The sequence below is a fragment of the Canis lupus genome, chromosome 18 (genome assembly GCF_048164855.1).
Source record: "Canis lupus baileyi chromosome 18, mCanLup2.hap1, whole genome shotgun sequence".
NCBI classification, from domain to species: domain Eukaryota; kingdom Metazoa; phylum Chordata; class Mammalia; order Carnivora; family Canidae; genus Canis; species Canis lupus.
In genome coordinates this window covers 57,545,234-57,560,208 of record NC_132855.1, presented here as the reverse complement: position 1 = coordinate 57,560,208, position 14,975 = coordinate 57,545,234, and the positions used below count along the sequence as shown (strand labels likewise).

Sequence of the window (14,975 nt, the reverse complement as noted above, 5' to 3'; positions counted from 1 at the left end):
GAGCCGCAAAGACTAGAAGATGTTTTATTTGTATTTTCCACCAGGCCCACCCAATGCAGAAAGGTCAATAATAATAATAATAATAATAATAATAATAATAATAAACTGATGCTGAATTGGAACAGGCAGAAACTTTTAAAAAAACTGATTTCCAATCTTTTAATAACTATTTGGGGGCACCTAAGCTGCTGGTAGTACCCCAGGACAAAGAGGGGGAGCAGGAGGCGAGAAGCACTCAGAGTGGAAGTAGCAGACTAATGGACCGAGTGTCTGATTGCTAATGCAGCGCCAGGGAGAATCCACAGCTGAGTTTTCCTCTGAGCCCCAAGGGGTGTGACTAATTAAGGAAAAGACTTCTAGTCCTCATTACCCTTTTAGGAAACCTCTCTTTATCCAAAGCATGTAACATGACATCATTGGACGGCACGGTCTTTCTCTCCAGCGTGAGGTGCTCACAGAAAGGGGAGATGTTGCTGACCTTCCCTCAGATCTCTCGACTCCCAGGGGATGCTCAGGGTCTCATGGTAAACTTAGAAAACAAGCCAGCTCTCAGCAGAGGGCATTGTGGGCTTGTGGATTCGATCACTGCAGTAAGAGATATCTGCTGAGAAAGAATCTGATCGCGATGTTTCCCTGCTCCCTTCCTCCTTCCCCAGTGTTATATCATTTTGGATCATTTGAATTGTATATGGCTTTCTATTTAAGTCAGTCATTTGCTGGCAGCAGAACTAGAACATTTCCTGTTTTTCCTCTCACTGTAATCAGGATTTGGCTGTCCAAATTAGGACTGCCCTAATTACTCCTCAGCAGGTGCCAATCCGGGGGAGGGCACTAAATGGGAAGAGAGGAAGTGAGGACGCTTTGCCATCTTCAGAGTCATACAATAAGAAAACACTTTCTCTCTGGCTGGAAAAACTGGATTAAGTAATAAGCAACAGGCACCATGGGGTTATATATGGATGGGTATGTGTGTGTGTGTGTGTGTGCGCGCACACATGCGCGGGAAGGAGAGTATGTGTTGTTTTATAGCAGCCATATAAACGATTTTCTATTTTTTCCCTTTCAAAACTTCACAGAATTACTTTCCCCATCCGTGAGATAATTCATCCCTGGCCTATAATTCAGCAACTGTGGTGGATCACTACAGATATTACTTTGTGTCTCAAATGAAATGATCTGATAATGGGCACCAGTCAGTGGACACCATTCCAGACAATTTGGCCAGGAGGGATACCACAGTGGTACAGACTCCTGGGGGAAGAACTCAGGATACTCTTGATGCCAAACCAAAAGCAACAGCCATGTTCCAAGGGAAAGTAATATAGTGGGAATACAGTTGTACTGTCTGGACCAAATGGCAAAACACGAAAGACAAAGAAATAATTCAGTCCCTAGAAGAAGGACAGCCCACAGCAAACAAAACTATCCAGGTTCCTGTCCAAAGCCTGTTACTCCACTTGTGGTGTTACACCCCGCTCCAACTCACTGGCCAAAACCAGAATTTTAGCCATTTGCCCCTCTCCTTCCTACGTCAAGCATCTTCCCTTTCTCTTAAATGATGCTCTTCAAATACAAACGTGCCATCTCTTCTTTTTAAAATGAACGAACTAGGGGTGGTAGAAGGGGAGGAGGGCGGGGGGTGGGAGTGAATGGGTGACGGGCACTGGGGGTTATTCTGTATGTTAGTAAATTGAACACCAATAAAAAATAAAATAAAATAAAAATAAATAAATAAAATGAGCTGTCAAATGACAAAACACCCTTCGTGTGACCTCAACTCTCCAGCTAGCACCACCTCATCTCTCTGTTCCCCTTGGCAGCAAAACTCTCTGTAGGGGTTTCACCTATACTTACAGGTCCCCCCACTCTCAGGTTCCTTCTTAAGCCCAGGCCCATCAGGGTTTTGCTCTTACTGGGCTGCAGAAGCCACTGCCGTCACTCCGTCACTGCTTGGTCCGTGTGCGGACCCAACACCGATCGCCCCTCCACCCCCTACTTGGTTTCAGGGACCCCACGCTCTACATTTGCCTCCTCCTTCACTAACTGCTGCTTCTCAGTGGCCTTTGCTGGTTTCTTCTCTTGCAAACTTCTTCAAGTCCCCAGTCTCTTCTCTGCCATGTTTACCCTTACCCCTGGGGGGGGGGGGGGGAGGTGTCATCTTGTCCATGGTTTTAAATACCATCTATATATAGTGTTTCTATGTCGATGGCCAGACCCCTCTCCATTGGGTGCCTGTTCCCTCTCTCCATGGGGATGCCTCAGAGACACCCCAAATTTAAATCCTTCATCTCAATTGTTGGCAGCTCCATCTCTTCATCATTCAAATAATAAAAAAAAAAATCCTAGGCATCATGGACACCTTTCTTTCTCTCCCACTCTCTAACTAATCAGGTAGGGAATTCTGCAGGCTGGCCCTTCCAAATATATCCAGAATTCACCAGTCCTCGCCATCTCTGCTGCTTACCACCCAGTATGAGCAGTGTTCATCTCCTACCCGGATTGCCACAACAGCCCTCACCTGTACTCCCTGCTTCCACCCTCATTCCCTTCCAGCTCACTCTCAATGCTGGTGTCTTACAATGCGAGTCACATCATGCTGCCCCTACGCACAATTCCTGCAGTGCCTCCCCATTTCCCTCAGAGTAGAGGTCAGCGTCCCTACAGTGGCGTACAAGGCCCCGCATGGTCTGGCCCTCTGTTCATTTTTGGGCATCCTCCCAACACCCTCTTTGCTTACTTTACCCCAACCACACTGGCCCCCCTGCTGAGGCTCCTGAAAAGTGTGATGCCGAGTCCTGACTTAGGGCCTTTGCCTTTTGCCAGGGCACTCTTTCCAGATATTTTAGCTCCCAAAATTTCTTTGAGTCTCTTCTCAAACCTCAACTTGAGTGGGCCCTCTGGAGCACCCTATTTAAAATGGCAGGCTCCTTCTCCTACACTCCAGTGTCTATTTGTCCTATTCCATTCCCCCTCTGCACTCCCTCACCCAGGACTCACTATTTTAAAATTCTTGGTATTTATGCATTCTATTTATTGTCTGTCTCCTCTCTTCCACCTTCAACAGAACATAAACCCCCATAAGAGCAGTATCTTAGGGATCCCTGGGTGGCACAGCGGTTTAGCGCCTGCCTTTGGCCCAGGGCGCGATCCTGGAGACCCGGGATTGAATCCCACGTCGGGCTCCTGGTGCATGGAGCCTGCTTCTCTCTCTGCCTGTGTCTCTGCCTCTCTCTCTCTCTCTCTGTGTGACTATCATAAATAAATAAAAATTTTTAAAAAAGAGCAGTATCTTATCTTTTGGTTCATTGCCGTATCTATAAACTCTTACGTAAATACTCAATAAATATTTGTTGAATGAATGAAATTCTAGAAAACAATATATTGTTTTAAGGATGGAGTAACCAACTGTGTCAACAGTTACTGCAATTGAATAATATTCTGACAGGTTTAATACTTTTAGGAAAGGACCTTGGGCACAGAAAGAATTCAAAGCAGAGAATCACAGAACCATTCATGATAATCTTAGAGGTATCCTGGCAAACAGTGAAAAATGAGAGCAAGGATGTTCATGGAAGAAAAGAAAGTCAATGCCAAAAATGGGGTGAGTTTGGAGCTCTAGGCAAAATTCTAGGACAGATTATTAAACATGGTTTGTGAACAATTAGGAAGTGGTCCTCACGGAGAGCCAGAAAGACCTCACGATGCACAAGTCACATGCCTTTGTTCCTATCCTAACTTGGGAGGAGCTCAGTGACTTGATGGAAGAAATGGTAAATTTGGCTCAAGGTCAAGAGTCTGGCTTTCAAAGGGTAATTGGTAAGTTGTCCGAGATAAGAGTTCTTACCAAAGGTTCAGCAGAGTCAGGAGCAGGGGATCTTGAAAATGGAAGGATACCTAGTACCGTGGAAATGAGAGGACATGTACCTGTACATGCTCGTCCTGGGGTGGCCTGAGGGAGGGGGAGTTGGCATTATAAAGATTAGGACTAGCAGGACACCAGCAAGAAATCTAACATGTCTCCTATGGGGGCAGATGATAAAATACAGGAGGTGCTATCATCAACAGTGGTGAGGGTGATCTTTGTCATCAGAATCGCAGATAATCATTTTGGGGAGAAGCTTACTATTGTGCTAAAAACAATTCTGAAAGACTAATATTTTCAAAATAACCCTATGACAGAAGATCTATTATTATCCCTTTTTGCAGATGAGAAAATTAAGGCACGAGAAGGTTGAGTAACTGTTCAAGGTCATAAAACCAATAGGTAGCAAAGGTAGGCTTCAGAGGTACTGCTCTTGAGGTACCTTCTGGATTCTCATTTAGAAAACCCCCACGAACTCCTCAAATACTCAGTAATATACACATGAGAGTCTCAAAGGAGGTCTTGAGAGGTATGGCCCCCCAAATTCTCAACATAGCCCTGTCCTGTTGAACATTTCTTTTCAAATGACATACATAAAGAAATGAAAAGATTGCTTATAAAATCAAGAATGACAAGGACTTTGGGGAAGAGCTAAGATTTTTCTGATGACAGAATGAGAATTCAAAAATATTTCAAAAGACTGAAATGATCAGCTAAAAATAACATTAATGGGTAAATGTGAGATCTGGAATTCAAGTTAAAAAAAATTCTCTACAAATAAGCATAGGAAAAGATAAGGCTAATTTCAACTGGTACTTCTTCGTATATCTCCTTACATCCCTACAGCCAACCAGTGGCCACGTCCTACATATTTGTCTCCTAGTGTCTCTGGGTCTGTCCCTTCCCCACTGGCCTCTCCTTCAATTCAGGAAATTGCTGCCTCTCCCCCACTGCCCCCTTTGTCTTTCGAGTCCATCTCACACAAAGCTCAGGTGTGGGCCTGGTACTCCCCATTCATGCACCCTCGGTGGGTTCCCACTACCTAATCTGACAAGGCCAAGTATCTCGAGCCTGGCATTCAAAATCCTCCATTTTGGCTCAGCCTTCCTTTCCCAAACCCAAACATCCATCATTTATTTTCTTTTCCTACCCCTCCCACCTTGACGCTGCTCTGGTTCCTTCCTTCAGCTCCTGTAGCCTGAATCCTGCCTCAGTCCTCACAAGGCCTACTTCCTACCCTTCACCGAGTCGCTCCTGTGCTTAAGTTGTTTCTCCCCCGCACAGCGTGTCTACGTGTCTTATCATATTTTCTTTCACAAGTTAACACTGTGGACATACATGTCTTTGTCTCTGATTTCCCTTTCTATCCTCTACCAAGAAGGCAAACTCATTGACAGTATCCTCTGTGACTGACTGACTTTTTATCCACACACACTCACAGTTGTCTTGGATCTGGGAAATGCTCAATAAATCCCCGACAAACGCACTCATAGAATATAACAAGCAGCACCGTGTCTAGCACTGGGTCCTACACAAGGAAAGTAATAGTTTTGCTGAACTACAAGGCCACTATGCTGGTGTTTCTACTGCGTCCCTGCAATGTCCTTCCTTCTGTCCGCCTCCCTACATCCCATCTGTTGTTATAACACCCAGCACACATCTCACCTGTGAATTCTGACTCCAGGCTCCCCTTCTGGTTTTCTCTCATCTTTCATTCCTTCTGCTCTTTTGTCCCATATCGTACAGTACATGTCCTGATGATGGACTGTGCTTTCCTACCTCTCCTTAATTACATACATTGCATAAAATTTAGTATTTTATCATATATTCTTTTCTTCCCTAATTGTATCAGGTCTTGTCAACCAGACCATAATTTGTTCCTATTATTAGCTTCTTACCAGGAGTGCTACAATCTTTTCCACAGCTCAGTGAGATTTCTGAGCCCAGAGAAAAGAAATTAGAGGGAAAACTAAAGGTTTTCAAGCTCATAACAATGGTTTTTCATTTCTGCTGATGCTGGAAACAGGTGTAGCTGTCCTGTCACGACAGTAGGAAGGTTATGGATTAATAAGCATCAGGATAAATACATTTTAAGAACTAAAAAGAAATCTTATTCTAGATTATTAAGGGATACGAAGAGTTTGAAAGTGGCTTACTTTAAAGATCTTTTAGGATTACAAGGTGGACTAATCATGATCTGGCATTTCCTCGAAGTAAGACAAATCTCACAATTTTAGATTTTCATGAAAATCAAGGCTGACACCTTGTCTATGCCACACAATAGCAGTCCTGAGGGGCTCTGTCCCTCGGTCCCTCACATTCCCTCCATAGGTTCACACCTATTACACACGTATTCAGGAGACTATTTAGGTGGCAGGTGCTCTCATCAGGCCCCTTGACTAAAGCAAAACTGGTCCTTTTCTAAAATGGTGGAAAAGGTAGGCTCTGAAAGCAGGATCGCCAAGCAGGGCAGCTGTCAGGTTCCCAACCCAAGCTGTACCTGCAGGCGGTGGTGCAGGTGTCCTTGTACTCCTGGAGCTTCACACACACCATGTTGAGGAACTGATCCGAATATGCACTCAGGTCATGCATCAAGTTCATGAGGTCTTGCACTGTCTTCTCCACAATGATCGTGCTCTGCAAGAGGACACAGAAATTCATGCGTTGTGTTTTTGTTTGTTTGTTTTAATTCAAGTCATGTGTAGGACAAGGAAGGACAACTGAAAGGACGCGATCATTTAAGATGTGAGCTTTCCTGGGAGGATGCAACACTTTCAAACATTGATTAAAAACAGCCAAGTAAGTATCTTACATAATGCTGGTCTTCCAAAGACCTGAGAAAGTACTCTCTGCAGAAGGACATGGGACAGGGATTTGCAGACTGGCTCCACAGAATTATCAGCATCCACAACATCGGGCTACAGCTTTTAAGGAAGATAATGTACATTCAGTTGGAGACTGCTTTATCGTCTCTGGGGCTCTACCTTGAGGTTAGGGACCTACAAAAGGCAGCACAAAGAAAAGGTACCCTGTGATCTGTTTTAAAAGTTTCAAAACTATCAACCTATTCTGAACAACAGCTAACATTTGTATTGAGCCTTACAGCTTGTGGAATGTTTTCACATACACAGCAGATGCTATCTTATTTGAGACTCACATTAATCATGGTAATCATGAACGCTTACTGTTTCTTGCAAGTGCCAAGTCCAGGGCTAGGCACTCTACATACTTCAGCTCATCTAATCCTCTCAGTGTGCCTACCAGGTGAATCCCCCAGTCACCCCCAGTTTAAAGATGAAGAAATGGGTTGAGGAGAGCAAGGGAGCCGAGTAAGGGCTGCAGGCTTCACTCTTTTAACTACAGCACTCTGCCTCGGAGCTAGCCCAGAGTTCCTCTGCCGGTAGGCCCCATCATTTTCTCCTTAGATCAGAGCAGTTCCTGTTGTTGCTGCCGCCACAGAAGCTCTGTCCACAGAGACTCAGACATATTTTAAAAACGGAATTAGAGAAACATCCTGGGGAAACAATAATAAGCCCATCTTGCAGCTAGAGACTGACAGTTCTGTGCAGCAGATCAGGGTTCTATCTATGGAGAGGCATACTCAATCAACTCTAAATCTTGGATTAAGAAAAGACTGAGTTGTTTAAACCATGAGTTCCTGTCTCTTTTAAAAGGAGCAGAATTACACTGGAGTAAATATTAATCACACGCCCAGCATCTTGGGAATCTTTGATCAATAACTGCTTTGTCGAAGATATATTTATTTACATAGAATTACATAAGCTGTGTAGACTTGTCCATAAAATTAAAAATTAAAAATATATTTTTTTCTACTCTGACAGTGACCTGGGGGGAAAAAAACCAAAGGCCTTTTATTCTGCTTAAATGCAGACTATGGGGGTACAGGATCTTGCTTAATTGTTTTTCTTCTAAAAAGAAAAACAGGGACACCTGGGTGGCTCAGCAGTTGACCGTCTGCCTTTGGCTCAGGTCATGATCCTGGGGTTCTGGGATTGAGTCCTGAATCAGGTTCCCTGCGAGGAGCCTGCTTCTCCCTCTGCCTGTGTCTCTGTGTCTCTTATGAATAAATAAATACAATCTTAAAAAAAGAAAAAGGATAAAAGTGTACAGCTTTTCTCAACACAATGGAGGATCAGGTGAGTCAGGAGTTCATGCATGGGTGCTTATTCAAGATGATCTGGCTGTGGAGGTTTTTATCTTCCTTCCTGTTCTCCCACCACCTGCCCTGTCCCAAAGTAAAATAATCAAACGGTGAAAAGGAAGGAACAGTTATACTCCATAAGGTAAACCTCACAGGAAACCAAATTACAGTCTCTATGGAATCCCAAGTTCAACCTCCTTTTCTGTATCGATTTTAAGAATAAAGCACTGCAGCTTCCCCTAATCCATAATCCCGCTCCTCTGTATTTGTGTGTGAGTGACAGGAATTGATTCTGCTCAGCTCCATGTCCCCACGCAGCTCGGAAGAATCTAAAATCCTCATCCTGATTCAGAACACAGGATATCCTGTAACATGCAGACGGCAATTAATACGGGAGAGTGGAGTTCAGCCACCGTAACAAAGCCCCCCTTAAAGTCTAAGACACTGTAGGGAAGAGGAGCACAGGGAGATTGCTTAGGTTTATGGAGAGAAAGGGCCTGGTTCTTTCTATTGATTAATTACCTCTAGGCAGGTTTGGGTAACCTCTTCCTTTCTTATGACTCCATGTAGTCTTCTAATAACCAAGGATAATTTGGTGGCTCCTCCACTGGCCTTCATCACTCTGGGATTCAATTGGTGTGCTGGTGCTTTGACACAGAGTCAAAGATGTCTAAAGGGTCTCGGGTGTGTTTGCTCTTCCTGGTTATATTATCAACTTCTCAAAAGCAAGACTGACATTCCTCATTTCCTTTGTCCATCCCCCAACCTTACCCTCCCCCACTGGTTTATGACATCTCAGGACCTTCAGGACAGTGCTCTGACTGAAAGAAACAATACTAATAATGTCAGCACACACAGATAAACCTCTCCGAATGCCACATATGTGAGGGATGCTAGACATGGGCATCTCTGCATTCTGCAATCTCGCTGGGTGGGTACAGTGTGGTCTGTATTTATTCCTGTGACAGTCGGAGAAGAAGGGGAAAATATAAGCACATGGGAACATTCCCCAGAGATAAAGGTTTTGGGGTAAATAGGAAGTACCTACAGGGAATGATTAGAATGCCATAGTTTAATTCTAATGATCGTGCTCAACAAAAAGCCTATGTGATGCTATATGATTACATACAATTTTCCAGCTATTTGGTTGGTTTACCTTGTCATGGAAGCACTCTGGATAATCAATCACTACATTCTCTTCAAGGAAAATGACACTGTAGTTTGCCAAATGATGGGTATTTTTACAGGGGAAAAAAGTTCTCATTTTTCAAGAATTTATTACAATTTCCAATTCAGTGGCTCTGACAGATAAATGTTAAAAATATCAAACTTCTAACAAGGTCAATTCTGTTTTTATTTATTTGATCTCTTTGGCATCTCAAATGATGTATTGACTTGTTATTAATTTTGGGATTTGCCAATGTTGAATATAATGACTTTATAATAAGTAAAACCCTGATTACATTCATTATAATTTCTACTAAACATATCACAAATGATTGATATTTGTTTAGAAACAACTCAATTCTCATTTCTTGCAACTTATTACCAGGTAATAAAGTCTGGGCATGACATGAAAAATGAGAAAAGGAAAAAAATATCCCAAGATAGCAGATGTAATAAAAAAGCCATTGCTATGAAAAATAACTAAAGTTTCTTATACACCAGAGGACTAACATAGAAAGAGGGTGAATAAGGACCAGCTCTTGGGTTCTGCACTTTAAAAGAATTTAATGAATGAATGAAGATGATTGGACCTTTAAGACCTTGTCCATTGTATGCCAAAATGGGGCTCTGCAGCATGATACTAATACGAATGTTACAGAAAATTGACTCTAAGTTCAAGTAATTTGGAAAATGTGGAGTTAAAGAAAATTGAAGTGGCTTCTTCACTGGAGGATTTTGGAAACTTTTACTATGCTAATGTTGCCGCAAATCTTAGAGAGACAAATGTGGTTTCAATCTTCCCCTAATTATTTAAGTAAAGCAAACATTTTCCATAGCACAGCACAGATCTGTTCACATTTTCTAGAATGATGTTTCGGGTATATGGTTTAGAAATAAGTCTCCCCAGTTCTCTGGTCATACTGATGACCAGTGACATGCTTGAAGACTCATACAGAGTCCAGCTGAGAACGAGGTGAGAAACTGAGCCTCTTCCTCCTCAGTCCATGCTCCTTTCTACATGTCCAGCCTTTTAAGCTCTGGCCCCTGTCCGCCTCTCTAGCCTTCTCTCCAGCTCCACTGAGCATGCTATCCATGTGTTCCAACCACACTAAACTATGAATTATTCCTTGACTGCATCAAGCTACTTCCTGTCTCTGTGTCTTTGAGCTTCCTAATCTCTGCGCCTGGAATGCCCATCCTAGCACATGTCTGTCATCCTTAAAAAGTCAGCTCAAAGGCTACCTGCTCTGACTTAAATGCCCCTCCTCTGTCCTACTAGAACACCCCAGGCACAATTTAGCCCAAGCCCTAAATGCAGTGAGGCACCCACTGGTTCACTTGACTGTCTGCTAGACTATCGATTCCTTTGATCAGTGACATACCTTCATATCTCTACTAGCAAAGTATCTGGCATATTGTAGGTGTTCAACAAATGTTTATTCATGAAAATGCATAGCACATTCAGAACAGTGAAAAGATAGATTTATAGTAGAATTATGATGCAAAATAGTGATCCAAAAGCCTGACATGTGAGGAATCAGTCCACGGCCTCTTTATTACTATATAACTGTATCTTAACCCCCACAGTCCTAACAACTAAACATTAACTGTGAATAAAGATTTTTAATTTTTCTACAAAAACATTATGAATTTCATCTGACTGTATTATCTTCTGTAATGGTAACCCATTATACACACACAACCAAATGTGCTAATTTTAAAGTTTTAAGAAATACAAATAAATTCACAATTCAGGAAAAACAAAAACAAAAAACTTCAGTTTGGAGAATGCAGTTTCTGTTATGTGTGTTCTTTTTGTCCCTGGTGCAGGGATGGTTCAGAGATGCCACAAAGAACCTAAGGTCCTTGAGAACTACTTTAGAAAGCATTTAAGAGAAAACAGTAAATTCACACGCACCCTCACACTACCACACACACACCAGCAATTGTGGAGGGAGGGGGCTTCACAAACATGAGATAATGCTTCTGTTTCTTGGGACATAATCCACCTCTAGGTCAGTAAAGCTCGTCATACCATATTGTCCTTCCAATTATTATCAGCTCCATGTTACAGCTCCCTGTAAACAATAATAGCTATAGTAATGACAGTAATGCTAGAAGCCAAAAGGAAGTCTGCTTTTCATTTTTTAATCTATATTTTGACTTGTATGATATTTTACATATTCTGAATGGGACTCTCCTTTTTTTTTTTTAAAGATTTTATTTATTTATTCATGAGAGACACACAGAGAGAGAGGCAGAGACACAGGCAGAGAGAGAAGCAGGGTCCATGCAGGGAGTCCATTGTGGGACTGGATCCCACGACTCCAGTATCACATGCCAGGCCAAAGGCTGGAGCTCAATGGCTGAGCCACCCAGACGTCCCTGGGCCTATTCTTTAATAAGTTATCTGGTAAAAATCTATGCATCCAGGGAGCTGGTACCTGAGAAAATGCCATTCTACTCTCTTTGCCATCATCCGCTGCCTCAGCAGCAGCAGAAGGATCTGTTAGAAACTTGTCTTCTACAGAAATGAGTGCTTTTGTCCATCAAAAGACATGAACATAAGGACTCATGGCAGTTTTATTTATAATAGCAAAAAAAGGGGGGGACATTTGTCATGTGCATCAGTTGAAAAGGCAGATATTGTGTGGTATATTCACACAATGGAATGCTACAGAGCGATCAAAAAGGATGGGCCACAATTACCAGTGACAACATGGATGGACCTCACAGGCCACGCACTATGTAAAGCATTCAAACACAAAAGAGACAACTGCATGATTGTTATTACTGTAGTTCAAAAACAAGCAGAGATCGTCTCTGTTGGGAGAAGTCGGAATAGTGGCTGCCCTTGGAGGGGGTGGGTCCTGACTGAGAAGGTGAGAACCTTCCAGGTGTTGGAAGCATCTTGATTGGGCAGCTGTTCCATGAATAAACACATACATAAAAATTCTTCACCCTTACAATTCGAGCACTTAACATTTTATGAGTTTCATGGCAAAAAACATTTAAGGTGGTATCTGATTATGTCTCTCACCAACTTAAGGCTCTCGCATGCATGAGGCCTCACATTCTTCAGACAACCTGCAAGGCCCCTCATGACAGGGCTTTTGTCTACTCCTCAGTTTCATGGGCTACCATTTCCTCTTGTCTCTCTGAGATCCGGCTCCATGGGGCTTCTTCAGTTCTTCATTTCCATTTTAGAGACCGGCACTTGCCTGCAAAGTTCTGTCCCCTGTCTTCCTTTCTTAGAGTACTTTTCCTTCTCTTTCAGATCTCAGCTAAAACCACCTCTCTAAAAAAAAACAAAACAAAACAAAACAAAAAAAAACAAAAACCAACCAACCAAACAAAAACCCAGAACTCTTCCCAACCCCCATTAGGTCTTCCTGTTAAAAAAAACCTAGAATATCTCTTCCCTGCCTCTTTAGTTCTATTTCTCTGGAGAACTGAGATGAATATACCTTTGCTAGGGTAGGAGGAGATCCTGACTGGGAGGGACATCCAGTTGGTGGTTACGTATGTGCATGTTAGATGTCAATTATAAATAATTCTGTCCAACCATTATACAAATGAATAGGTACCCCTTCAACAACCTGTCTCAGAGTACCATCTTTAAGTGCGTATTCTCTTACAGTGGTTTTCATTCACAGCTTATGTTTAAAATATGAAGATGTAGCAATGTTATTGGTGATACCCCAACAGACCACCAGATGATAACTGTTGGGAAGGATCAGAAGTTGTCTGGGGATAGGGCAAGGAATTTAACTAATTAAAGAGATACATATTTGTTAGTAAATATTTTCTGTTAGCCAAATATTGGGCTAACTGCAGGAAAAAAAAGCCATATAAGACAAGGTTCCCGAACTACAGAGATCTTAAATCTTAGTAGGAGGAGACCAAGGTGTTCACAAAGACAATAAAGTCTCAATATACAGATGCCCAGGTGCTATCCTGGGCATCTGTATATTGTACAGCAGAGGCAGAGAAAAGGAAAGTTAAGTGCACTGGGATGGGGGTTGGGGAGTGGTGGGAAAGAGGAAGTTATCATTGAATTGATTACTGAAAGATCAATAGTGACTTAGAGATTGACAAAAATGGGGGGAAAGTACTTCAGGTAGACAGAGCGGCATGAATGTGAAATAGTATGGGATTCAGGGAACTATAAGTGGTTCTTCATGGCTATGGTGAAGGGTGTGTGTGTGTGTGTGTGTGTGTGTGTGTAGATTGGGAAGGCTGTGACCAAAGTCAGAGCTAGGTCCTTGTATAACAAATATATACTTAGTACCTAAATATTTTGAATATTCCTCTTTTACTCTCTCCAGCAAGAGAATACAACAAATCAATCCTGTCTGATATCACCAATCATTAGATGATCCACTCCAAGTGTAGGAAGATAATTTCAAAGGTTCTACTCTTGGGAAAAGATAAACTTATATAACCAACAGGGAAATACATTCTGAAGCTCCTTTTGGTAAGCTGAAGAGAATTATTGTTTATAAATAATAAATAAATAATAAAAAATAAAAAATTTTTTTCTTTGTTTAGACAAAGAAAATAGGAAGTCAAATTTTGGGCAACCAGCAATACTCTCCCTCTTTATTTATTTATTTATTTTTAAAAAAGAATTTATTATTTATTTTTTCATGAGAGACACACACAAACAGAGAGAGAGAGAGAGAGGCAGAGACACAGGCAGAGGGAGAAGCAGGCTCCATGCAGGGAGCCTGATGTGGGACTTGATCCCGGGTCTCCAGGATCACATCCTGGGCTGAAGGCGGCGCTAAACCGTTGAGCCACCCGGACTCTCTCTCTTTAGAATTCATGTAAGTTATTATAAAATTTATCTGCCAGTTAATAACTTAGAAAGTGTATACAATGTAAACTTCTAATAATATTTTCTTAACATTTTGGCTAGAAGATCACTTATGGTTGAATAAAATCTGTGCCTAACATATCTTATAAGCACAGCTGGCTCTTTATGAAGTTTATTTAGGGGCTTGTGATTTCATATTCAAAACAAAACAATGTAGCAGGAAAGGGGAAAGAAATATGCAGAGGTTGAGCTTAATTAGACTGTGAGATCCCAGGGGGGCTATCTTTGTTTTCTTACATGCTTCAAATCAATATGACTATGCCCAGGTTATCGATTCCCCTTGATATGTAATGGAACTCAGGGAGTGGAAATATATCAATGAAGAGGTGAACATTGGCACCTATAAGAGATATCCTCAACTCCAGCTCCCCAACACACACATGTGCACACTTCACAAGCACCTTAAGGTTGCTATTCAGCCGAATACACAGTACTACACAAGACACAGAAGTAGAACAACACGAGAAGCTCTAGTATTTCTTTTGTGCTGAGCCATGCTCTTGATATAAAGCATGGTTTGTTTGTTTGTTTGTTTGTTTGTTTGTTTGTTTGTTTGTTTTCCAGGGGGAGCTGGTGATCTAGTTGGGATCATTTAGAATAAGAAATAAGTGATATAGGGGCACCTCGGTGGCTCAGTGGTTGAGCATCTGCCTTCGGCTCAGGGCATGATTCTGGGATCCTGGGATCGAGTCCTGCATTGGACTCCCTGCATGGAGCCTGCTTCTCCCTCTGCCTGTGTCTCTGCCTCTCTCTCTCTCTCTCTCTCTCTCTCTCTGTGAAGAATAAATGAATAAATAAATAAAATCTTTTTTTTTTTTTTTTTTTTTTTTTTAAAAGAAAGAAGTGATATTCCAGGAGAAGATGCCAGATGCCAGTTAAGTGCACTGACACTGTAGGGGCATAAC

At 42.1% G+C, this 14,975-nt stretch overlaps 1 protein-coding gene across 3 annotated transcripts in view; it reads right to left on the bottom strand.

The window, feature by feature from the left end:
* Positions 1 to 14,975, bottom strand: part of EXOC4 (exocyst complex component 4) — a 746,933-nt gene that overhangs the window by 149,815 nt on the left and 582,143 nt on the right. For all 3 annotated transcript variants that reach the window (XM_072784617.1, XM_072784618.1, XM_072784619.1), the window contains exon 12: positions 6,363 to 6,499. In XM_072784617.1, coding sequence (XP_072640718.1) covers positions 6,363 to 6,499 — 137 coding nt within the window. The remainder of the gene's footprint in view (positions 1 to 6,362; positions 6,500 to 14,975) is intronic.